The following is a 25,101-nucleotide window of genomic DNA, read 5'->3' on the forward strand; positions in this document are numbered from 1 at the left end:
CTTGGGCCTAGGCAAGCATACAGCTGCGGCCCAATCAACCCTTCGAGGATGGTGGGGGGCGGGGAGGAGGCCTCGCAGACTCAAGAGTGTCTGAGCAGGAGATTCTCCCGTGAACTAGACAGGGGGGAGCCTGATCTGATTGGTATGTCGCATTGTCCTTGCAGATTCAACTCTCCTTCCACATGGGGAGTTATTGAAGCCAGAGAAGGGCCTAAAGCAGGGCCTTTAAGGATGGACCCAGGGCCCTGTCAAAGAGGTGGTACTGTTGACCGGCAAGAACCCAGGCTACACTCTGTTCTCCAAATCTCCTTCTTTAAGACACATCCCCTCCCCGCAAACACCCAGGATGCTTCGAATAACCCTTATACCTGAGCTCCTTTTGAGCACTTATCATGCTTTTCCCAATCTCAAACAGGAACTTTGCAAATAGAGTGCAAATAACATTTTCCCCCCTTAACCTTTTAGAGTAAGTTGTCAATGCCTCATCACCCCTGAAGACTATAGTATTTCTTACAGACAGGGATGTTCCCTAATTAACTACATACAGCCATCAAAATAAGGAAATTAATATTGATACATTGCTACCATATAATCATCATACTCCATCTAAGTTCACCAACTGTCCTATTAATAATTTATAGCAAGAAAGATCCTGTCCAGAATCATCACATGTTGCACTAGGCTACCACAGCTCTTAAGTCTCCTTCAACCTGGGACAGTTACTCACTTTTACTTTGACTTTCATAACTTTGACAATTTAAAAGATTACAGGCCCGTTATTTTGTAGAATGTCCCTCAATCTGGGTTTGTCTAATGTTTTCAAGTGAGTCATTTCAGGTTATGCATCTTTGGCAGGAATATCACAGATATGAGGCTGTTCTCATTATATCATATCAAGTAGCACACAATTTTGATTTGTCCCATTTCTGGTTATATTAACTTTGATCACTTAAGTGGTTTCAACCAGGTTTAAGTAAAGTGGTATCAACCAAAAGAAAAGTTATTCTTTTCCCTTTGCAATTAATAAGCATGTTGTGGGCAGGTACTTAAGACACTAAATATCCTGTTCATCACACCTCCAATTTATTCATTTATTTATTTATGTCAGTATAGACTTGTAGATTTCTACTTTATTCAATAGATTAGAATATACTACTATTATCACTTATTTTTATGTTTAACTTTTCCCAGATGAGGCCAGTGGGAACCCCATCAAGCTGTCTTCTGAATCATCACTAATCCTAGGAGCCTAGCATAAGGACTAGAACTCAAGATGCTTAAAATTGTTGGATCAAGGATTGAACCGGGACCTCTGGGTTCATGGGTCATTGTCCAACCACTGAGCCACACCGGTAGGACCTTTTTCCTGATCTTAATGGACAGTCTTAAAGTTTTTCACTATTGAGTATGATGTTTGCTGTGGGTTTTCATAATTGTTTTTATTATGTTGAGGTAGTTTCCTTCTATTCCTTGTTTGTTGAGTGTGTTGTGTTTTGTTTTTTTGAAAAGGGGTTGAATTTTATCAAATGCTGTCTACATTAATTGAAATGGTCATGGGTTTCTTTCCCCCTTCATTCTTTTTTTAAAAAAATATGTCTTGATTTCAGAGAGAGGAAGGGAGAGGGAGAGGGAGAGAGAGAGACATATCAATGATGAGAGAATCATTGATCTGCTGTCTCCTGCATGCCCCCTAGTGAGGGTAGAGCCCAAAACCCCAGCATGTGGCCTGACTGGGATCAAACCCCAATCTCTTGGATCATAGGTCGATGCTCAACCACTGAGCCATGCCAGCTGGGCTTCCCCTTCATTGTTTTAATGAGGTATATTATATTGATCAATTTTATTTCTTTCAACTATCCTTGCATTCCAGGAATAAATCCTACTTGGTGACTAGTGATGAAAGAGCCATAAAATTCATATACATTTTTTTGTAATCCTCTGTAGATGCACATTCAGCTCTTTCTTTTTTTTCTTCTACTAAAAAAGCTGTGATCAAAAGCTTCTTATATATTTTATGACATTTGTGTATTTCATCTAGGTTAATTTGTGTATTTCAGAATACATTTCTACAAAGAAATTGCCAGTTAGGAGAGAATGAATGCATATTTAAAATTTTGATAGATACTATCATGTTATCTTCAAAGACAGTGTCAGTGATACTCCCATCAACAATGTAGGAGGGAGCCTATAGTACTTACTCCTAAGTACTGAATACAGGCATGGGCAAAAGGAGGTTTACAGTTGTTTGTATGGCAAGACATGCAGGTTATGGTGATTACAATAGGATTATTAACTCCGTGTTTCAAGTATTCGCAACTGTCAACCTACTTCTGCCCACCCCCGTATACAAATCTTTTACATTTTTGCCAGGTTGTAAATTTGAGATGTCTAGCTCACAGCATTTTTGTAAGGGTCACATGTGAAAAGACCTCACACCACCCGGCTTATTGTCAGCATTCCTTATCTTTTTAGTTTACTACCCGATGTGGCAATAAAATATCTGTAAGCGCTATAAAATGTCAGGGACTCTTAAAGAACAGAATTCACCGTCAGACTTCATTGAGGCTTTAAAGAAAGAAACCCCAAATGGCAGTATTTTCAACCTGTAACTTCTGAAGAGATGCCTCCGCTGTAATATTTGGGTGTTAAGTTTTGAGGCAGCAAGACGTTCCTTTTTTAAAAGTCTACCCCTTCCCTCCCTCTCCCCCAAAAGAAACGCGAGGTGTTCCCCAGCCTGCCCTTGCCTCTGGGTCCAAGCCGAACTCCCGGGCAGGGCACGGCGGCCTGTCGGTCCCCTTCAGGGTCGGACTCTCCGTGCGATCCGGGAGCCGCCCCGGAGCTTGCGTCCCACAGAAGCCCGAGACCGTTCCACGTGTCTAATTTTGTTTTTTGGGGGGAAGTTGGTTTTGGAGACTGCAGGCTTCTGTGACCTGCGGCACGAAATGTGGAGCAATGTGGGAGTCGGAAGCCCGGGCCCGCCCGTCATTCTCCTCAGGCGCCAGAGATGCGAGGAGCCACCCCCGGCACTGGATGTGGGGCGCTGTCGGACCCAACTGCCGTAGCGTTGGTTCCACGTTTGTAGCTTGGAGTTCGGCTAATTCAACCTAAACAGGTTCTTGGAATTTTCTCTTTTCCAAAGTCTACGACATGAGAATTCAACTTGTAACCGGTGCGTGTGTGCACTCTCCTCCCACAGGGAGCAGGGGTCACGGAAGGGCCAGCGCGGGGGGAGTGGGAAAACCCACCAGGTCCGGCGGGACGCGCTACCCTGAGGGCCCGCCTCCCGGCAGTCGTAATTGTGATTGTCCCAACCACAATGGATCTTGATTGGTTGTGACACACATTGGCTTTTCTACAGCCCAAACCTAGAGCCTCTTAGTGATGAATCCCGCCTTAAAGGCGTTAGATATCAGTTTTACGTGTTGTAAGGCAAACGGTGATTGGTCACAGCGCTCACGGATTCGGTCGGTAGTAAACACAGCGAGACTCCTGGGACCGTGGATTGGTCAGTGTTCCGGGACTTAGTAAAGTCTTCCGGATTCCGCACGTCGATTGGCTGCTCTGCTGACCCGCCCCCGCCCCTCCCTTGCTGATTGGTTACAGTTTGTCCCTAGGAGAGGAGGTGGAGTAGGCGCTATCGCATTGCGTCACTTCCGTTTACTGTCGGCAGCCGCGGCGGTGTTCTCAGAGTGAGGCGGCGAACCGGCAGCAGGAGCTGGGGGACGAGAGGCGGGGCGGGCGGGGAGGGTGGGCGGAAGGGGGAGTAAATCCTATCTAGGAGACGCTAGCTTGGACGTTCCCGCCTCCTCCGACACCGCTGAGTCGGATCGGAGAAGGGTCATTGCCTTCTCCAGCGAGAAGGGGGGCGGAGCCCGGCTCAGGTGAGGGGACCCTGTCAGCGCGAGTGGTGGTAGCGCGCGCGGGCGCGCTCCTGTGGAGACCGTTGGACACCAGGGGCGCTGGGCTGGCGGCTTAAGCGGGGTCGCGACAAGGCGTCTGGGGAGCGCGCAGACGCGTACCGGTGGCCCCCGCCTAGCCTGCCTGTCTTTCAGACGGGGTATTGTTACCCTTTCTAGTGGAGGGGCCAGGAGGATGGGAGGCGGGTTCTTCTGCGCAGGCGTCCCCCTTGTCCCGACGCCAGGCAGTCTGTCTGCGGGGTTGGGCGGGAGCTTTTGCCCCCCTCGGCTCTGTGGGCCCAAGAGGCTGATTACCGAGCGGGGTGGATAGGTCTCCGGATCGACAGCCTAGAGGATCTACCGCCCTCATCCTGGTCTCCTGAGCCACCAGGTTTATTTCACCACAGCGAGGCCAGGGCGGTCTGAAATCGGGAACCCGCGGCTGACCCTGGAGGGGCGGAGCCAGTGTTTTGGAATTGCCCAACTTGTTATCAGAGGACTAAAGTGTATGTGGGCACTTATTGAATGCCCACCGCTTCCAGGCTTCGTGTAAGAACAGCCGTCCACCTTCTCCCCTTGCAGATTTGCACATAAATACATCCGACAGTGAATTAAGGGGGAGTTGAAGGTCAGTCTTTTTCCTTCCAAAAAAGGTCATTTGTTATTCAGTCTGCATTGTCATAGTAGAAGGTACTGTAGAAACTAATTTCTGAAAAGAATACAAATTACAACGTGGAGGAAGGTTTTTAGGTAAAGGCAAAGTAAGGTCTTGATCACTAAGTAGTATACTCGAGTTCTGGTTAATTTGAATGAATAGAGAAGTAAGAAACCCTTCACATTCAAGAACTGAACAAAAGCTTTCCAGAGTAGGTTTACAGTTGTGAGTACGCGAAACAGAGTTTATTCTGTTATTAATTATTGTATTATTTTCCATATAAACAACTGTAAACCTACGTTTGCCCCAACCTGTTCTTTTCAGTTGTAGTAAATAGAAGATATTATGTACATTGAGATCTTTCTTTAGATTTAAAGAGAATGCTGTGCCTTCCTCATCATTGATGATTTATTTTTTTGATGGGCTTTTGTGCCTTAGGTAATTTTTGAAAGGTGGGCTGGGTGCTTCTGTTTTCTGGAGAACTTGCTTTTTGTATGCTGAAGTATTACGATTTCCGCCCTGAGGGTGGCTGGCCATAAGCTATAATTGTAGCTCTGGGGGGAAGAGATCGGATGGGGAGAGAAGGAAGGGAATTTTTAGAGAAAAGTCCCTAAATCAAGTGAAGACTTCCCATTACTGCTTTAACCCCCTCGGGAAATCCCAGCAAACTTGGGAAGACTGGCCTGGCTACTGCAGCCAGCTTGATCACCTGCCAGGTAAGACTAATTGGTTGGAGACTTGTTCTGGCCCTTGGATTTTGCTGAATAAATGAACTGGGACTTTTTAAAGAGTCCTGAAACTAACTTGTTTTCTGATCTGCCTTTTTTCTCCTAAAAGTTGTGTTAAAACACAGTGTAGTTAGTTGGAGATACTGGCAAGCTGCTTTCTGTTTCATTGAGGTGTCTAGCAAAATTCTGAAAGTGGTAAGATTTGGAAGAAAAGCATCTCATAATGGAGTGTTTTCCTAAATTAATGGGTCAGTGCTCTCCAAAAGAGGCTTTGTTGCAAGACTATCATGAGAAGTTGAAGTATTTTTAAAAAATCACTTGAATACAAAATGCATGTAAATGTTCTAGTGTTTAAAGTACTTAGCATGAATTGAGTTTTTCAGTGTGGATAAGACTTAATATCTTGTATACAGTCAGACATGGCAAAGCTTGCTGTAGTGCTGACACAGAATGTTGAATCTGCCTCAATTTCTTGGAAGGGAAAAGAAAAACACAAGGTATTGATTCCATGTTAGCTTTCAACTTTTTTAAAAATGTAAATTTATTGTAAACAAATACTTTTCCCCCTCTGTCAGTTTTTAGCATATGATTTTTCTTTTACTGTACTTAACATTTCTCAAATATGGATGTTGTCTAGTAGAGACAGTTTTTGTTAGTGTAGCAGGTGGGGTGGAATGTAACACTACACTGCAACTTTTGTCTAAGTATGCAGTGAACTTCTCATGCTAAAAGACCAGCTGTTTCTGAGTGAACTATTGCCCTTTACAGTTGTTTTCATCATTGTCATCACTGAATAGTGGCTTTTAATCTCAAGACCAATTTGGGGTTGGATGACTTTCACTTGATTAATTATACATATATTTGCTAAAAGCTTTGATTTATCTTTCTGACAGTTCAGATTAGGAATTGTGTTGGAGCACTAACTTTATTGTAATATACTATACTAGGCATAGATAACTTTCTTAGTATTCAAGATTATATTTTGTCTGGATAATTTTTCTTATCTTCTAATATGTTTGAGTGATATGTTTAAGATTCCAGTATTTTCTTGATTCTAAAACAGTTTTAGATTCCATTTTAAATCTTGAAGACAGGATGCCATCAATAAGCATTATGCTATAGTGTAATTGACAGCTTTTTTCTTTCCTAATGTTACATGAAATGTGTTGCATTTTATAATCAGTGGCATCTAAGATTTAATGACATTTGGTACACTTAAAACACTTTTGTACCCAATTAATTTTTTTTTTTTTTTAAATATGATCTTATTGATTTCAGAGAGAGGAAGGGAGAGGGAGAGATAGAAACATCAATGATGAGAGAGTCACTGATTGGCTGCCACCTGCACGCCCCCCACTGGGGATCGAGCCAGCAACCTGGGCATGTGCCCTGACCTGGAGTTAAACCATGATCTCCTGGATCCTAGGTCGATGCTCAACCTCTGAGCCATGCTGTCCGGGTGGACATGATAATTTTTTCTTATATAAATGGAAGTCAACATAGTGTTTTGTTTTGTTTACTAGCTTTAAGGATGTTTGAATGGAGTCTGCTTTTAGAAATTAGCCTTGGTAGTCTTTTACTTTGTGTACTTGATAAGTTTGCAAGTGCTTTATTTCCAACTTCTTAAGTTTAATATGATTAGGGTGAATTACTCCCCCTTTTCTTCTGAACATGATATTGTTAATTGGTATAATTGATTTTTCACTACATTTTAATTAGCTGAATTATAAATTAAAACTCACTCAACGGTCTTCCTCTAAAAATGCAAGACCTTCAGTTGTTTAGTCCTTCTGTTTTAGTTGCAGCTGCAGAGAGGATTTGAGGAAGGATAGGGAGAAGAAAACCCACTGTTTGGGGGTTTAGTTGTGAGAGGAACCCACAGATGTGCTAAAATCTAAATACATTTAGTAACATACATGGTAGTCTTTATTTTGAGTAGAATGTCAAAAGCAACTTAGCAGGTTAAAGCATCAGTCACTTGCTAAATGCTATTGACTTGATAAATGATTCAGAAGTGAAGGAATATACTGTTTTGAAAGTAAACTAGTTATAAGAATGAATTAAATCTATTTTTTATTTTCTCTCCTGTAAAGACACTATCAGTAATAGTGTCTTTAAAGCTTTGAGATGGCTTTTTTCTTGATAAAGTGGTTTTGTTCAGTAAGAAATATGCTTCTTGATCTGTCGGAGTTAAAAGGCAATGCATGTTCTTTTTTAAATTGCTGAGAAGTTTGTGTGGGGCAGATAACTGAGGGGTGGCAGGCAACATTTTGTAAGTAATAGAGGGAAATACATTTAGACTTCTTAAACAGATGTTAAAATAGTTTCAGACTTGTAAGTAGCTAAAAGAAGCCATTTATGATTGGTTTTTATACCTTTATGAAGTTTGTATGATCTTTAGACCTTTAACTGTCTACAGATGTTCTTTTATCTAGATAACCAGCTAGCTGGCTATTTATTTTAAATTTTAGGAAAATTTTTAAATTTTAGGAAAATTTAAAATGAATAGCCAAGAAAGGGAAATTTGTAAGCCAGTTACAGTGTAAGTGTAAAATTCTAAACAGGATAAAGCAGTGAAATTTGTCCTAAATTATTTTAAGTTTAAATGTAGTGTTTTCAGTCAGTCATGTATGTAACTGGCTGTCTTGGGCATTCCCATCTTTAAGACAGCACTCTCTGCTACTGGGCCACCACCCTGACAGACCACCTCCCTGAGAGGGTTGGGCAGACCAAGATTTTCTCTGTATGACAGGTGAGCCTGCTGTCAGGAATGTATTTTGTCACCTTCCTCTTCTCCCCAAAGCTCTGATCCCTGATAATCTTTCTGCGCCAGTCTCTTGGAAGGCAGCGTTGGGGAGGAGCCAGTGGCTAGAGGCAGTGGGAGGAGGCAAAGCTCATCCTTCGTTCTCCTCACATTCCACACGGGGGTCTGTTGGCCATGGTGAAGCGTTGGCAGTGTGGTTGGTGGAGGTGGCATGTGGCATTAGTAGCAAGGGAGGATTTGAGTAAGAGGAGAGGACAAGAAAAGTCCCTCCTGCCACCTCTTCCACAACCCTTGCTCTAATTTTCACTCCCTTAGCTGTTATTTGACACACTTTTCACTGTCACCACCACCCCAGTTCTTGACCTTGACCCTGCTTTTCATCTTCAACCCCTTACTCCCTCAGTCCTCCTAATCCTTATTCCTAGCCTTTGCTCACACTCGTAACTACATACTGTTCTCTCCTGAGTATTCTGTCATCATCCACCTGGCCTGTCTTACTGGGCCCATTACTGCAAAGTGAAGTTTCATAGTTGGACCTGGGTTCATAACTCTTCTCCTTCACTTACTGTACTAGTTGGGTGATGTTGGCCCTAGTCATGGGGATGACAGTCACTGCTTGACAATCATCCATAAGAGAGAATATATGTAAAGTACCTACAGAACCTGGCTCTTAGTAGGCATTCAACCTTTTCATCTTGTCCAACTAACCCACGGCCACCCAACTTATTTTGTAGACTGTCCAATTGGGATTTGTCTGATGTTTTTCTCATGATTAGACTGGGGTTATGGGGTTTTTGTGGGGAAGACCACAAAAAGTGCCACTCTCATATCAACACGTGATACCTGTAACATGCATACTCTGATCATGACTTATTACCATTGATGTTGCCCTTGATCACTTGGCTGAGATAATGTTTGTCAGATATCTCCACTATAAAGTTACTCTTTTCCCCTCCCTTTCTGTACTGCACTCTAGAAGGAAGTCACTGTGCACAGCCCACACTTAAGGAATGGGGAATGGGGAGTAGGGAGTATGCTCCATCTCCTTGAGGGCAGAGTAGCTACATAAATTACTTGGAATTCTTCTGCACACAGGAGATTTGTCTCTTCTCTCCCATTTATTTATATAATCAACCATTTATATCAGGATAAACCTATGGATATTTATTTTATACTTTGGGTTATAATCTAATACTATTTTATCTATCTTTTTGCTCAAACTGTTCCAGCTTTTGCCTTGAGAGCACTTTCTCCTATGGGGCCCTAAATCCCTTTCACATATTCCCATTATCATGTTTGTTTGTTTTAAGCACTTCTTTACTTTCTGGAACTACAAGATTCTGCAGGCTTATCTTGTATATTTCCTGCCTCAGTCCTAGAATCAGCCATTTCTCCAAGGAACCCCGGTTTATTTTATTAGCTAGTGGTATTTGAAACAAACATCTCTGCACTGGGAATGCTCAAATTGGCACTGTTTTACATTTTTTGCTAATCTCCTTAATGTCTAGTTTAATGGAAGGACAGGTTAGTTGCAATGTAGAATCTGAAACTATATCAATGAACTTTTCACATTGTTACATTAAAATATATTAATTTATATCTTGCACTTTGATTGGTGTTTTTTTTATACCCATACCTTATTTTGTAACATAACATCATGGTTACAACATTTGTCATTTAGAAAATGTTGATTCACTGAAGTAGGCAGATCTTTCAAATGTTGACACATTTATTATACAATATATTTTTTAAATCACCTTTCATTAATATCGCTAATGATCTCATTAGAAGGGTTTGAACATTGGGAAGCTATCAAGCTCAAGGTGACAAACACAGATTTTCCAAAATTCTAATTTTTACCTGAAAGCTCAGATTTTATCATAGGCAAGAAATACTGTAAATTGTTTTCCTTGAAATGATAAGCTCATTTTCTTCATTTCCAAGAAAATGTCTGGCATATACTTAAGTCTGAATAGTTTGTCATTCATTCTTCCAAGTAAAAATGGTATTCCTTGAAAAAAGCAGTGACTGCTGTTTGTGACTCAAAAATTGCACAAGTATTTTTTCCTTGAGACTACATCATCATCATATTTCAGTGTACAGCACAATTATTTCAAGTGTACTTCCCATTTCATCTCATGTAATATCAAAAAAGACGTATGTATTCAAGAATCAAGACTAAATAACAATAATGAAGACAAAGGGAGATTAGATCTCTTGTAGAGTCAGCATTCTTGTCCTAGTGGCTATATCCAGATTGTTCCTACTGCTCAGTTCAAGCTCGGGTGTCCAGCCTTCCCATCAATTCTGTGAACAAATCAATGACCTTTCAGCATGTTGTTGTTACTATATTTTTTAATCCTTACCCGAGGATATTTTTTCCATTGCTTTTCAGAGAGAGTGGAAAGGAGGGAGAAACATCGATGTGACTCATCTGTTGGTTGTCTCCCCACAAACCCCAACTGGGGCCAGGGATCGAACCTGGGACCTTTCAGTCCTCAGGCCAGCACTCTAACCACTGAGCAAAACTGGCCAGGGCACAGCACGTTACTTTTTGGTTAAGTTAGTTAGAACCAGTTTCTATTGCTGCAAACAAGAACCCTGACTGATACTGTCCTTAAACTTTAAAATGCTTTTTACAAAAGTTATCTGAAAAGTGATGATAGTCTTTAGAATTATATGCTAATCTTTCTGGTGACTTGCTGTAATTATTAACATCAGTTATGAGTATTCACTATCTAATACCTTCCTTCCTACCCTTACCTATTTTCCAGGATGAATATATAGCTTCCCCCACCTCAAACCTCTCCCCACCTTTACCTCTGTCTAGAATATACTTTATATCTCATTTTATCCTAATCCAAAACAATACCTAGCTCTGTTGTCAGTGCCACCATGAAACTGGAAATAACCTTTGATGCCTTTGAGCCACCATGTACACTTTATCACTTATGTGGCACTTAATGGTTATTTGTGTATGTCTCATTTCTACTAAGCATCGGTGACAGGACTGTGCCATATAAATCTCTGTTCCACAGGACTTAACTTCGAACAGAGTAAGCACTTTAAAACATTGGATGAATGAATTTGTATACCAAATTCACAGCATCTTCTAGGGCTGTTGAGATCTCGAGGGCTCCAAGTTGCTGGACCTCTTCTCCCCTAGTGAGTCAGCTGTCTCTTTTTGCAGCTGTCAACCTGCAGTCCGCTCTTTCTCATATTCTAGAATTGCCGTTGCTCATCTTCAGTCAGTTAGGAAACTGGAAAAACTTTAATTTTGTTTGTTTAAAGCAAAAGAGTGTGTGAAGGCTTGAGGGACTTTCATATGAGAAAATCTTTCATATGTAGGTTTTGATCTTTATTTTGGATATTCTGAGAATTTTTCTTTCTGGTTTTTGGAGAGCGTTGGGGCTCTTAGAAAAATGACTATTGGGTAATATGGTGTTATATTTCATCACCATACAGTTGAAGTTTACCCAACAAATAATTTACTGAGGCACTTTTTTTAGTTAAAAAAATTTACCGAGGCACTTTTTTTTAGTTAAAAAAAAGCATTTTGAGTTTTCACTAGGAATATAATAGGGCACTAATACCTTTTCTTATTTAAACTGAGTTATGACATCCTGGGTCAGCTAATCCACAGGAATGTTGAAAACGAGGTGGCAAATCAGGGAGAGTTGGAGGGTAGGGCAAGACAGTAAGGGTTTCTGGCATTAGCTTGACTTCCCCAGTGGTGCTCACCTTTACTCACTGATGGATTCCTTTGTTAGTAGACTTAATCTGTCCAGTTTCTGAGCCAGCCCTGACAAAGTAGAACCAGAGAGATTATGAAATTACGCTGACAGATCTGGTATCTGGGGTTAACCTTGGGCATCTGTGTGCCTACCTAGTCACAGCCTTTCCCAACTTCCACTTAGTGAAATCAGAACAATGGATGCATGTTCCAGGACTCTAGGACGTGGATCCATGTCAAAAATCCTAGTCAGTTTGACTGGGACCTTGCCTGGTTTTGTTGTTTACATTTATTTTTATCTATATCATCTTTACAAGTGGAGGAAAAGTTCTGTTATTTTTCAACTGGGGTTTTATTTAGATTAGGATATTGAATGTCATGAGTTTCTTAGAATATTAAGTTGCTTCCCTACAGGTGCCAACTTAGTAGGTACTGCCTGGCATAGAGGCAGCAAATCACTTGCTGTGTTGGTAGATGGTGTTTGAGTATAGATGTATTTTTCTTTATAAACTAAGTATATTATTGAAAAGCATGTGGGTAGATCAATATATAAATCAAATAGTTTAAAATGTACTATTAACTGGCTTGTTCTCCCGGAACACAAATAACCTTTTTTTTCTTTTTAGTCTAGATAAAGCATTATTAGGAAAGTAAATCTGTTGAGAAAACAGTCAACTCTTGATTATCCATGTTAATGTAATGAGCAGTGGTATAAGTGTATTTTCTTAGTTATATTTAGTTTAGAAATAACTAAAACTCTGTTTCTGCAGGTAACAAATATTGTAGTGTATACTTGCTTTGGGTCAGATACAGTTACAAATTGATAGATTACTTGCCTGTATCTCCTCCAGCTATATAGACTCATAGAGTCACATTTTGAAATCTTTAAAGAGACCTGAAGCTTTTTTCGTTGGTTTGAAGGCTTCAGACAGGCAGCTTTTGGTAAAACACTTATCTTTTCAGTATGAGCTCTTTAATATCTTTTAGCCTGGACTTCTGAGTTTGCTAGAGTTGCTTGAGAGTTTTCAATAACTATGATCTTGATTTATAATTACCTTCCATCAGAGCAGAGTAACAAATTTTATACCTCCCCAACTAACTGAATTTTTTAAATACCTCTTCTAGATCCATGGTTTGAAGATAGCCATGTTACTTAGGTTTTTCTGAGATTGTGATTCAACCCTCACAGTGTGACAAAGATCCAGCATAAACCAGGTTAAGGTAAAAGGGGAATTTATTGGCTCGTGAAATAGGAAGTCATAGAATGATGCTAACTGCAGTCATGGCTGGGTCCAAGGGTGTTGATGTCATCAGGACATTGTCTCTGGTACTGCTTTGGCCATCATCAGTGCTAGACTTCTATCTCCCTCATAGATTGTGATCTGGGAAAAGAGAATATCTCTTCTTGATAGTAGCAGCAGAAGTCTTGAGGGAAGACTCTAATTGGCATGGTGTGGGTCATATACCCATTTCTTAAACAATATCTGTAAACAAGACCTTCCTGGATCATCTGTCCACCCATGGAACTGAGAAGTTTGGGGCAGTCTGATCTATAAGTACCACATGGACTAAGAATGGGTGAAAAAGGATTTTCTCCAAAGGCATAATAGACAAAAAAAATGAATTCCTTGGAGGTAGCATTTAAATGTTGATTTGTGGAAAGATGTTAACAAGTTTCACATTGTTGCAGTTATTTGTTGCTGTGTAACAAAACCACTTTGAAACTTAATAACTTAAAACAACAAGAATCATTATTCTCTAACAGTTCTACAGGTTAACTGAATTTAGCTAGATGATTCTAATCTCTTGGGGTCTGTCATGTGCTTATAGTCAGATTGTGACTGGTGCGGAAGTCATCTTGAAGGCATACTCATATCTGGTGTTCACTGTCAGCTAGACGTTAGCTGTACTTTCTCATGGCATGATGGTTGGGTTCCAAGAGGAAGCCAAAAGGCCAGTTGAAGACCTGTGTTACCTTTTATAACCTAGCTCACAAGTCACATAGTATAACTTTTGGCATAGTCACAGACTTGTCTGCTTCGAGGGGAGTGAACATAGATCCCTTCTCTTGATGAGAGGAGTGTCAATATCATTGTAAGACAGCATGCAGGATGGGAGATCTTAATGTGGCCAGCCATCTTGGAAATACAGTTTGCTATACACATTGCCTTATTTCACATGACTAGTTTTTATAAAGAACATGAAATATAAATTAGGCCATTGCAGTTCTTGGGTTGTTCTTATCACTTTGTTGCCCAAAGTATCTTAGTATTACTAAAAAACTCTCAGACATTTTTTTCTTTCCTAATAGCATTCTGATTTTCTATTTGTGAATTATCTCCACCTACCCCCCTTATATATAATCTTGTTAGGTGGATAAATCATCAGCAACCAGCCTTCCACTACGTAAGTAAAAAACAGAAAGATAAACCCTTCATCTTTGCTTTTCCAGCACAATCAGAAGTGGGGGTGTAGGAGCTCTCCCTAGAACTTTGAGTCTTGAGCATGTGATGTCCATACTGAAGGAACTGGTGGAGGCAGTTTATTGCAGAGGCAGTAGCTGAAGGAGATCTTCCTGCTGTACCATTGTGATTATGGATTTTGCTTCCTAACCCTTCAAAATTCCTTTGACCGCTGTCTGGTTTTTTACCCTCCCAAGGCTTTGCTCTCTCAGATGTCTTTTGCTCAAGTAAGCCAGAGTTGGGTTCTGTTGGTTCTAAGTACAAAGTCTTAACTGACAGACCATTATAACTACAGCTAGCTGTATTTTAATGCCCAAAATAATTAGATTTCTTTAGTTATGCCAGAAAGCTCAATTGAGAAAGTATGTTGTGGTATATTATTTTGTTAATGACTTGTAAACAGTATTTACTAATGTTTACTACAATGGGGCCTCTTAATGCTAAGTGGCATCTTAAAATGAAAGAACTGAATTGAGATTTCTCATTGACTTAATAATTTTGGGACAGCAATGGGGCATTGGGAGTAAGACATATTAAGTATATATACAAAAATGTCCTTTCCTAACAGACAGTAGCATCTGTTTGTCTATATAGTTACACATCACTTTATTCCTTAGTATCACCAAGTGTGAGTAGCAGATACTGTCAGGGCTCTCACCAGATCCCCTTGATCCTTTTTACCGGTTCTGTGCACCCGCCATGCAGCTTCTGTATGCTTTTGCTTCTAATGACTTGCATCTGTGACTTTTTTGAGGCCTAGGTCTTTGGGTGACTGGTATCACTTTGTGCGTGGGCCCAGAAATCTGGAAGTGCCTAGCAGTTTTCGTTTCCCTGGAGAGGCTCTTAGCTGTTGACTGACTAATGCAGGGCTACAAAGACCAGTTCCTTTGCCTTGTGGTGGCTTAAACTCATTTATACTCCAGAGCTCCCCTGCTAGACCAGGCTAAGACTGGGTTTTTGTCCCAAATCACACCCTTGCTTAGCTGCTGCTGTTTTCCTCATGCTCCCCACTCCCAGTTTCTCCTGGGAGCACTTCCTTGATAAATCACTTGCACTGAATCCTTCTCTGTGGTCTGCTTCTGGGGAACCTTACCTAAGATGGTATGAATCTAAGCCTTCTTCATATTCATGGTCTTTGGAATCACTTTTGGGTATCATAGTAATGCCCTGCTATTTCCAATTCATTCTTGATGTGGCATTTTCGGATGGCAAAACATACGTTTAAAAATGCTAGTGCATCCCCTGCATTTCTCATTTGGTTTAACGCATGGCTGTACTTTTACCTTAATTGAGTTAGGCATGTGTTACTGGATATTAAATAGCTTCTCTTAAAAGTCTGTTAGTGCACTCACAGCAACAGATTGCCCTTCTCTGCATAACTCGTCCTTATTGATCCATGGCATGTGATATAGTAACTATTTCAATATTGGATCATTGGAAGCTTCCTCTCCTAAAATGGTTTAAATAACATATGAATTATCTTTTCCATAGCATTTAATAGGTAGTTCCTATAAAACTATTTGGTACTGATACCTTTTCAGGGATGGAGAGTAATTCTTCTTTGGCAACTTTTTCTAATTGTGTGTGTGTGGGGGGAGGGGTTATGGTCTGTTCTGGCTCTCTTCTTTTTAGATTTTAAAAACAGATTATACCAAAAGTATATGTAGTTTGCTAAGTACAGATTACTTAAAGAATCAAATAGTTCTACAAGATTTGTTAAGAAAAACACCAGGCCCTAGTCTCTCTGCTTTCCATTTTCTCTTCCCCAAGGCTACCACTTTCAACTCTTAGAGCTAATTCTTTTGATATTTGTGTATATATACTAAATGATATGCTTGGAGCTACTTAATTTCTTAGTTAAACATTATCTATTGACTTCCCCTTGGTTATAGATAAGACTTTTTTTAATGAACTTGTTAACTTCTCCTAACAATTCTACTAGTTTTGGTCTGTGCATTTCAGTGTACTCTCCCCACCTCCATCGTCCCAGTATAGTTAGAATTTTCACTTGATTCGCCGTTCTCAAAGTACAGTCCAAGGACCCCCAGGGGCCCCAGACACTTTTTCAAGGGATCTATGAAGTCAAAACTGTTTTCATAATAATACAAATACTTACTTGCTTTTTTTCACTCTCATTCTTCCATGAGCGTACAGTGGAGTTTTCCAGAGGCCTTATGATATGTGATATTGCAAAAACCTGAATGCACTAGCAAATATGAGAATCCAGCTCTATTCTGTTAATGCAAAAATGTAAAACTGACACCCTTCTCATTATTTTGAGGGGAAAATATTTTTTTTTAATAAAAGTTGTTTACATTAACATGTAATTATTATTATTTTAAAATAAATTAACAAGTACATATTCTTACCATAGCCCATGGAAGAGGAATCAGGAGTTAGGATTTAGTAAGTGCTGGTTGAAGATGTCTGCAGTGCCACACGTGTGCATTGGTGGATTTCTGTTGTTGTTTGTTTTTAATCCTCACCCCAGGATATTTTTTCCATTGCTTTTCAGAGAGAGGGGAAGGAGGAGAGACACATTGGTTGGTTGCCTCCCGCAGACTAGGGCTGGGGACCGAGCCTGCAACCGAGGTACGTGCCCTTGGCCGGAATCGAATCTGGGACCCTTCAGTCTGCGGACCAATGCTCTAACCACAGAGCCAAACTGGCCAGGGCTGCACACATGTATTGTAACACCAGTGTTCTGGTCTTCTGTTTTGGTTCTTTCTTTCGCTTCTAGATAATCACCTCTTACCCAGTATAACTCTGCATTTCCAAAGTCATCTGTATGTTACATGCACGTTGAGGGCCTCTAATTTTCAGTGGGATGTTGTAGTGGACATTTGTCATTTTTAGCTGCCCAAAATATTTTGAACACCCCCTCATTTACATTTGGATGGCCTGCAAATTGTGAGCCCACTTTCCCAAGGTAGAATCATAGTTACAGTGCAGATATAAGAACTAAGGTTCCCTTGGTCGTATATACTTGAGTGGGGTTTGGATGCACATGTGAGAAATATGGAACAATACTGAACATTTAGAATTACTCTCCAATATGGTAGCCATTTAAATTAATTAAAATTAAATAAAATTAAAGTTCAGTTCCTCAGCTAACACTAGCCACATTTCAGTGCTCATAGCCACATATGACTAGTGTATAGCATAGCAACAATGCTGATGATTTTCCATCATAAAAAGTTCTATTGGACAGTGCCGGTCTAGAAGGTGCAATGGCAACTGAGCAGCTAATCCAGAGCAAGATCCATGCAAAGCTGCAGGTGGTAGAGGTGGCAGTAGCAGTAATGAATTTTCTGGAATGGTTCCACAGTGTGGTTGGGTGCTCTGGGGCATTTGAGTATAGCTCTTCCATCCTCCTGAAGATTTTGTAAGCTTCCCAACATCCTGTAATCATAAATCTCTTTCTCCTTAAATCAGTGGAGTGGACTCTGCTGTATTCAGTTAAGGACTCTGACGTATACTGAGGTGCTTTCCAACATTCTTAATATTGGAAAGAAGGACAGTTGAATAATCCAATTAGCCAGCTTTATGGCTAAGATTTGCTTTAACCTGGGGGATTTGATTCCCATTGCTAAACCAAATGATCATAAATTGACTGATTAAATGATATTGAGATGAAAGAGTATTGCCATTAAGGAGAAATTAGTTTGGAGAATCTGTAAATGAATAATTGCACACTGTTACTAACTTAGAGAACAGGTGTTTCTCTAGGTTTTGATCATCTCTAATGTCACCATGTTAGTTTCACAACTTCCAGAGCCCCTTAGGAGAAAAGGAGGCCTTGCCTTGCCTTGCCTTGCCTTGCCTGCTCGGGTGGCTCAGTTGGTTGGAGAGTCATCCCATACACCATACGGTTGCAGGTTCGATCCCCATTTGGGGTGTGTACGGGAGGCAGCCTTGCAGGAGACAGTCGATCGATGTTTCTCTCTCACATCGATACTTCTCTCTTAAAAAATCAATGAAAACATTGGGTGAGGATTAAAAAGAGAGAGAAAGGGAAGCCTTAGCCTTTGTACTGCCCTGAAGATGGCCTGACAACAAGGCATAGCAAGACATTCCAGTCATCCCCAAAGTGTTCTGAGAAGAGCTTGAGTTGCATGTGTTGAGAAGAACTTAAGTTGATCTCCAGGGCTATGTTAGGGCATCTTATACAGGGCTGACAATCTTGAGGTGAATGGGAAGCTAAATGATTGTACGGCCTATTTATCTTCCAGTATTATTTCAACACCCACCTTTTGTTGCGGTCATGCTTAGCTACCTCAGGAGTCTCTTCTCAAAGGTTTCTAGGCTCTGGGAATTTCCTCAAAATAGTGCTTCTGGGACCACAATATCCTTGCATGCCTTTTCTATAAATAGAAGGGATTGAACATTGAGAGGTGGCATTCTAGTGAATGACCTTTTTGTGGAAAAGAGGGTAGTTTCTTCTTATACTCAAGATGACTGACATTTCAAAAAATAAGGAGGCTATTTTCCCTCAGATAATCATATTTCTGCTGCTTTTTGAAGAATAAAGGCATTGAGCAGAATGTCATTATCCTTTTAAAGTAGCATGCTGGGTTGAAATGCCATTTATTTGGAAAGTTAGTCTTTTATGCCCCCCTCATCTGGATCTTGTTCATCTGTTTTTCCCTTTCCTCATTATTTTTTTTATTGTGGTATAATTTATTGAGCTATATTGAGGTATAATGTACATACCATAAAATTACTTGTTTTAAGTGTACAAATATTTTTAGAAAATTATGAGTTGTGTGATCATTACCACAATCTAATTTTAGATCATTTCCACCACTCCCCTCAAAATTCCCTCTTCCCATTTGCACACCTTCCATGATCCCATCCTGAGTCCCAGATAGCTCTTTCTATAGATTTACCTTTTCTGTGCACAGGCTCAGCGTTTCCATTGTATTCTTTTTTTATTAAATAGATTTCCATTCAGTCCTCCTGTCTTAGTATCACCTCCATTCCATGTCCCCTGGCACCTCAGCAACCAGTTTCTGAGCCTTTGGGTGGAGTTTATATAAAGTCAGTGTTTTATCCACTGCAAGTGAATTTAGCTTTCTGGGTATGCTAAGTCACTTAGCAGTCATTCATGTACCTGTTCACTAGCTTCCAAAATGCTATTGATATTTATTTCCTATTCTTTTTTTTCCTTGTGGGTTTATACCTTTAAAAAAGCAACAAAACCAAAAAACCTCATATTTTTAACAGGATTTTTGGGATGAGTGTGTGTGGGGCGGGGGAGAGTAAACGTGTGCAGTCTGCTGCCATCTAGAACTGGAAGTCTTCCCCACTAATATTGATTTACCCTTTTCACTTATTTAAGTTACTAAAAGACTCTGAAATTTATTCATTGTCCTTAGGGAATGCAGAAGTTGAATTAACTTCTGTGGGGTAGATATTCTATCATTCACACGTTGGTCTTTTTTTTTTTTCTTTGTTAATCCTCACCTGAGGATACTTTTTTCCATTGATTTTTTTTAGAGAGAGTGAAAGCAAAGGAAGGAGGGAGGGAGGGAGAGAGGAGAGAGAAACATCGATGTGAGAGAAAAACATTGATTGGTTGCCTCCCACATGTGCCCTGACTGAGGCCAGAGATTGAACCTGCAACTCAGGTATGTGCCCTTGACCAGGAATCCAGCCTGTGACTCTTCGGTGTGAGGGCTGGCACTCTAACCACTGAGCAACGCTGGTCAGGGCCACACGTTGGTCTTTTCTAACATGGACTCTGAGTGTTGAAAGTGGGTCATATGAAGAGTGAAGGGAGCCTGTAAACAATCAGCAACTGATCCCAGTTATGTGCATGCTTCCAGGGCTGTAGCTGAATCAGCATTTGTTCCTTGTTTGTCAGGTTTTTAGTCTGTGCCCATTATCAAAAATATCACAAGCTTGTATAGATCCAAGTTTGGCCAACCACGCCTCTCTTTTCATCACTACCTCTGTGCTCTGGCTTTATTTTAAGCTTTTCTAATTCTTAACACTTTCTTTGTTTTCCCATAGGATCATGGATTTTCCTGGACACTTTGAACAGATCTTTCAGCAACTGAACTACCAAAGACTTCATGGCCAGCTCTGTGATTGTGTCATTGTAGTAGGGAATAGACATTTTAAAGCCCACCGCTCTGTATTGGCAGCCTGCAGCACGCATTTCCGAGCACTGTTCTCAGTGGCGGAGGGAGATCAGACCATGAACATGATCCAGCTGGATAGTGAGGTAGTGACAGCGGAGGCCTTTGCCGCACTGATTGACATGATGTATACCTCCACCCTCATGCTGGGGGAGAGCAATGTTATGGATGTCTTATTGGCAGCCTCTCACTTGCATTTGAACTCTGTTGTTAAGGCATGTAAACATTACTTAACGACAAGGACGCTGCCCATGTCTCCCCCCAGTGAGCGTGTTCAGGAACAGAGCGCCCGCATGCAGCGCTTCTTTATGTTGCAGCAGCTGGGACTAAGCATTGTGAGCTCAGCCCTCAATTCCAATCAGAGTGGCGAGGAGCAGCCGGCCTCCATGAGCTCATCGATGCGCAGTAACCTGGACCAGCGGACGCCTTTCCCCATGAGACGTCTTCATAAGCGCAAGCAGTCTGCAGAGGAAAGGGCCAGACAGCGCCTCCGACCTGCCATGGATGATTCTACTATTTCCAATGTTACACCAGAGAGTGGACCTTCAGGGGTTCATTCTCGAGAGGAATTCTTCTCACCAGATTCTCTGAAAATTGTGGATAACCCTAAAGCCGATGGAATGACCGACAACCAGGAAGATGGTGCCATCATGTTCGACCAGTCTTTTGGTGCTCAAGAAGATGCCCAGGTGCCTAGCCAGTCTGACAACAGTGCCAGCAACATGCCACAGTTGTCCATGGCCTCACGTGCAACTCAGGTGGAGACGAGTTTTGAGCAGGAAGCTGCAACTGAGAAAAGTGGTTTTCAGTGTGAAAATCCTGAGGTTGGCCTTGGTGAGAAGGAACACATGAGAGTGGTGGTTAAATCTGAGCCTTTGAGCTCTCCTGAGCCTCAGGATGAAGTGAGTGATGTGACCTCACAAGCAGAAGGCAGTGAATCTGTGGAAGTGGAAGGAGTTGTGGTCAGTGCTGAGAAGATAGACCTCAGCCCTGAAAGCAGTGATCGGAGTTTTTCAGATCCCCAGTCCAGCACTGACAGGGTAGGTGACATCCATATTTTGGAAGTCACAAATAACTTAGATCATAAGTCCACTTTTAGCATTTCAAATTTTCTAAACAAGAGCAGAGGAAGTAACTTTAGTGCAACTCAGAACAATGATGATAATATCCCAAACACCACTAGTGACTGCAGGCTGGAGTGTGAGGCCCCTTATTTGTTGAGTCCAGAGGCTGGGCCTGCGGGCGGGCCCTCCTCAGCCACTGGCTCTCATGTGGAAAACCCATTCAGTGAGCCTGCAGACTCCCACTTTGCTAGGCCTATGCAGGAAGCCATGGGCCTGCCATGTGTGCAGAGTTCAGGCTATCAAGGAGAACAGTTTGGAATGGATTTTTCCAGATCTGGTTTGGGCCTCCACTCTTCCTTCTCCAGGGTAATGATGGGCTCCTCAAGAGGAAAGGCCAGTAACTTTCCATACTACCGCCGTATAGCTCCCAAAATGCCAATTGTAACTTCTGTCAGGAGCTCACAGATCCCAGAAAACTCTGCCAGTTCCCAGCTAATGATGAATGGGGCCACATCCTCATTTGAAAATGGGCATCCTTCCCAGCCTGGCCCTCCACAGTTGACCAGGGCGTCTGCTGATGTCCTGTCAAAGTGCAAGAAGGCCTTATCAGAGCACAATGTCTTGGTTGTAGAGGGAGCTCGCAAGTATGCCTGCAAAATCTGCTGCAAGACTTTTCTGACCTTGACAGATTGTAAGAAGCACATCCGTGTCCACACAGGTGAAAAACCCTATGCCTGCCTGAAGTGCGGCAAGAGGTTCAGTCAGTCCAGCCACCTGTATAAACATTCTAAGACTACCTGCCTGCGCTGGCAGAGCAGCAGCCTTCCCAGCACTTTGCTCTAACCCTGACCTCTTGAGAGAGTGTCAATGCCAGTTGTAGGGCAGAAACTAAAATCTCTTGATTGAGGGTTAATGCCCTTGGGTTTGAGGCTTCAGGCTGCCCAGTGGCTCTTGCAAATTTCTATGACTCAGTGGAGAACTAATATGTGTAGCACTAGTGCTGCTGCATTTCTGAGTGAAATGCAGCTTTCAGAGAGGGACGCAGTCCCCGAACCAAGTTCTTCCTTAGGGTTGAGTAATGCAGCCAGAAAGCAGTTTATAATTGATGTTGTTAAAAGTGGCACATGTAAAAATTAAAAATTGAAGTGCAAAAAAATTTTTTTAGCAATTTTTGTAAAACTCTGTGAAGCATTTAATTAAATTTCCTATACCTTCTGACGGGAATATTATATACCTGTACAGTGGTGCAAAACTCACTTATGTGTAACCAGTGGCAACTTTGTGCCCATCTAAAAGCCCTTGAGGATGACATGCCTGTCGGCCACAATGCTTTAGAGCTTACTTACTATGAGCTAGTTCTAGGCCTCAGAAAGTACTGTATTTTTTATTTTTGTCTGACTTGCAGTCACAGACACTGCACTTTGATGGTGCTGACACTGGGTCCAGAGCAAGCATTCTCTGGGCTGTTAGGTGTATATACTTTTGAAAACATCACTGTTGGATAGATGTTTTAACAAATTTTCCTGGTTTTAAAAACAAGATTGTAAATGGAGTATGTACTTGTAGGGAGTGACAAGTAAGGTACTGTTTCTGTGTGTGCTGTTTTAGCAGTATTTTAACCAATTTGTATACATATGTTACAGTTCCATGTTTGGAAGTCAGAAAAAAGCTAGTGTTTGTCTTTGTTCTGATGATGTGGAGTCCTGTTCTGTGGGATCGTTCATAGCGCATTTACCCTTTGCTCCATCTAGACTTCAGGGCCAGTCCAGCCTGACACATCCCACCCAATGACACGCCATGCCTGTTCTCTGCTTCGCTATTTCACGCCCTATATGGCTTCATCCCCAGGCCTAGATTGCTGTTTTCAGTTAGAAACTAACCAAAAACCGTGGGTTTTAGTACTGTAGTATATAATATAGTATTGTTATATTGTTTAGTACTGTTATATACTGTAGTATATATACTGTAGTATATAACAGTATTGTTGTTTTTTTTTTAATTTTCAATCTTCACCCAAGGATATGTTTTCCATTGCTTTTCAGAGAGAGTGGAAGGGGGAGAGAGAGAGAGAGAAATATCGATGTGAGGGAGACACATTGACTGGTTACCTCCCACACACGTCCCAATAGGGGCTGGGGATAAAGCCTGCAACTGAGGTACGTGCCCTTGGCTGGAATTGAACCCAGGACCCTTCAGACTGAGGGACAGTGCTCCAACCACTGAGCCATACTGGCTAGGGCATATACTATAGTTTTAAAGTATAGAATGTGAACTTCCGTTGTTGCCTGGGCCCAGTATTGCATGTTTGAAATCCAAACAGCAGTGTTCCCAGATATTTTCCAGACTTTATAAGAGGGTTGGATAGCCCAGATCACAGAAGTCACCAAGTAGCATCTGAGACTGTTGGAAGAAACATTTGGGTCACTGTCTGGGGCCACTTTGGGTCCCACTGCCTCATTTCCCTAGCCCACCTTGCAGGTCTCCTGACCCTGTGCTATCAGGGCTGTTGGTGGCACCTGTGTCAGACTGAGCCCTGGTTTGTGTGTGTCCGGGAAAACCGCACAAGTTAATGTGTCTCTGTAGAGCTCATGAAGTCAGTTTAATTCATGCATGAACATGAGTTCATTTTTCATACAGCTTTTGTAGACACCAACCATTCATTGTGCATAATTGAGAGAAATCCTTCAGTTCTTGTGTTTAGAAAGCTAAGTATGTGTAGCCTAAAAATATATATATATCTCATCGTGTTTTTTCCTCTTAATCTAGTGTGTACAGTTACACACCTGTCTGGATAAACTCATAATGTTCATAGTTGGGCTTAGCATCTCCTGTGAACAGATTCCTCTCCTTTCCAGCAGATGTGGGAAAGAGACCGCTGGAGGACATGGGGTCACCTGTGAAATTCAGTGTGTGTGTGGCTAATTGTTAGCAGTTGTGTTCTGATTTGATGTGAGGAGGCGCTACATCCACCCCTCTACACAGTGAGGGGACCAGTGTCTTGGGAGATTAACCTTGGGAGGCAGGTGGGTCAGCATGGACAACAAGAGGCCCGCTTGGACCCGGGGGAGAACCAGTGACACTGGGAAGAGCAGTGGCAGCCCTCCTTCCCTTTCATCTTGAGGAGGTGGTGCGACGAGGCTGCCCCCTCACCTCATCTCAGGCTTAAGTGGACTTTGCTTTGGGGCCTATCTCCAGTACAGTAGCTGGAGCCCTGCCTTTCCTCTGCTAGATGGAATCTGAATTGCTCATCTACCTCTTAGTCAATCAGTTTGTGTGTGAGAGAAGCAAGCTTGCAGGCCAGTGTCCTCATACAAGCTGTAGTGCTTAAAAGATAATTCAGAGGTTCCCTGGAAAACCAGTCCCAGGGGTCCTATGATCCAGTTTCTACCTGAATTATAACTGGTATTGGGTACCTGGATTTTGATTGGTTAGCCTTAATTATAGCCTGGCATAATTTCTGGTGATCAAATCATAAAGTTCTATCAGGGCACCCATGTCAGTGGTGCTATGCTGGTCAAAATTTGAGATTTTGAAATAAATTTGTCACATTCATACCTCTAAATATGTGTTCTTTTTCCGCGCTTAGCTTATTAAGGTTATATCAAAAAAGGGAAGTAGTGTTTTCTCTGCTAATGCTGCTTTGACCAGTACTTTTT

General features: G+C 41.6%; 1 protein-coding gene across 3 annotated transcripts; it reads left to right on the plus strand.

Annotated features, from left to right (window-relative positions):
• The first annotated feature begins 3,762 nt into the window (after nucleotides 1–3,762).
• On the plus strand, nucleotides 3,763–24,999 carry ZBTB5 (zinc finger and BTB domain containing 5). 3 transcript variants are annotated; one of them, XM_081151671.1, is made up of 2 exons: nucleotides 3,763–3,881; nucleotides 20,254–24,999. In XM_081151671.1, exon 2 carries the CDS (start codon nucleotides 20,258–20,260, stop codon nucleotides 22,286–22,288), a length of 2,031 nt encoding a protein of 676 aa, XP_081007797.1. In that variant the 5' UTR covers nucleotides 3,763–3,881; nucleotides 20,254–20,257; the 3' UTR covers nucleotides 22,289–24,999. The 3 variants fall into 3 exon arrangements, with proteins under 3 accessions (XP_081007797.1, XP_081007795.1, XP_081007796.1); XM_081151669.1 differs by lacking the exon at nucleotides 3,763–3,881 and adding an exon at nucleotides 3,888–4,524; XM_081151670.1 differs by lacking the exon at nucleotides 3,763–3,881 and adding an exon at nucleotides 5,147–5,267.
• The last annotated feature ends 102 nt before the right edge of the window (nucleotides 25,000–25,101 follow it).

Source organism: Miniopterus schreibersii (genome assembly GCF_964146895.1).
Source record: "Miniopterus schreibersii genome assembly, chromosome: 11".
In the NCBI taxonomy this organism is placed as follows: domain Eukaryota; kingdom Metazoa; phylum Chordata; class Mammalia; order Chiroptera; family Miniopteridae; genus Miniopterus; species Miniopterus schreibersii.

Coding starts and splice junctions, on each gene's coding strand:
- ZBTB5 (XM_081151671.1), top strand. CDS start 20,258: ATGGATTTTCCTGGACACTTTGAACAGATCTTTCAGCAACTGAACTAC.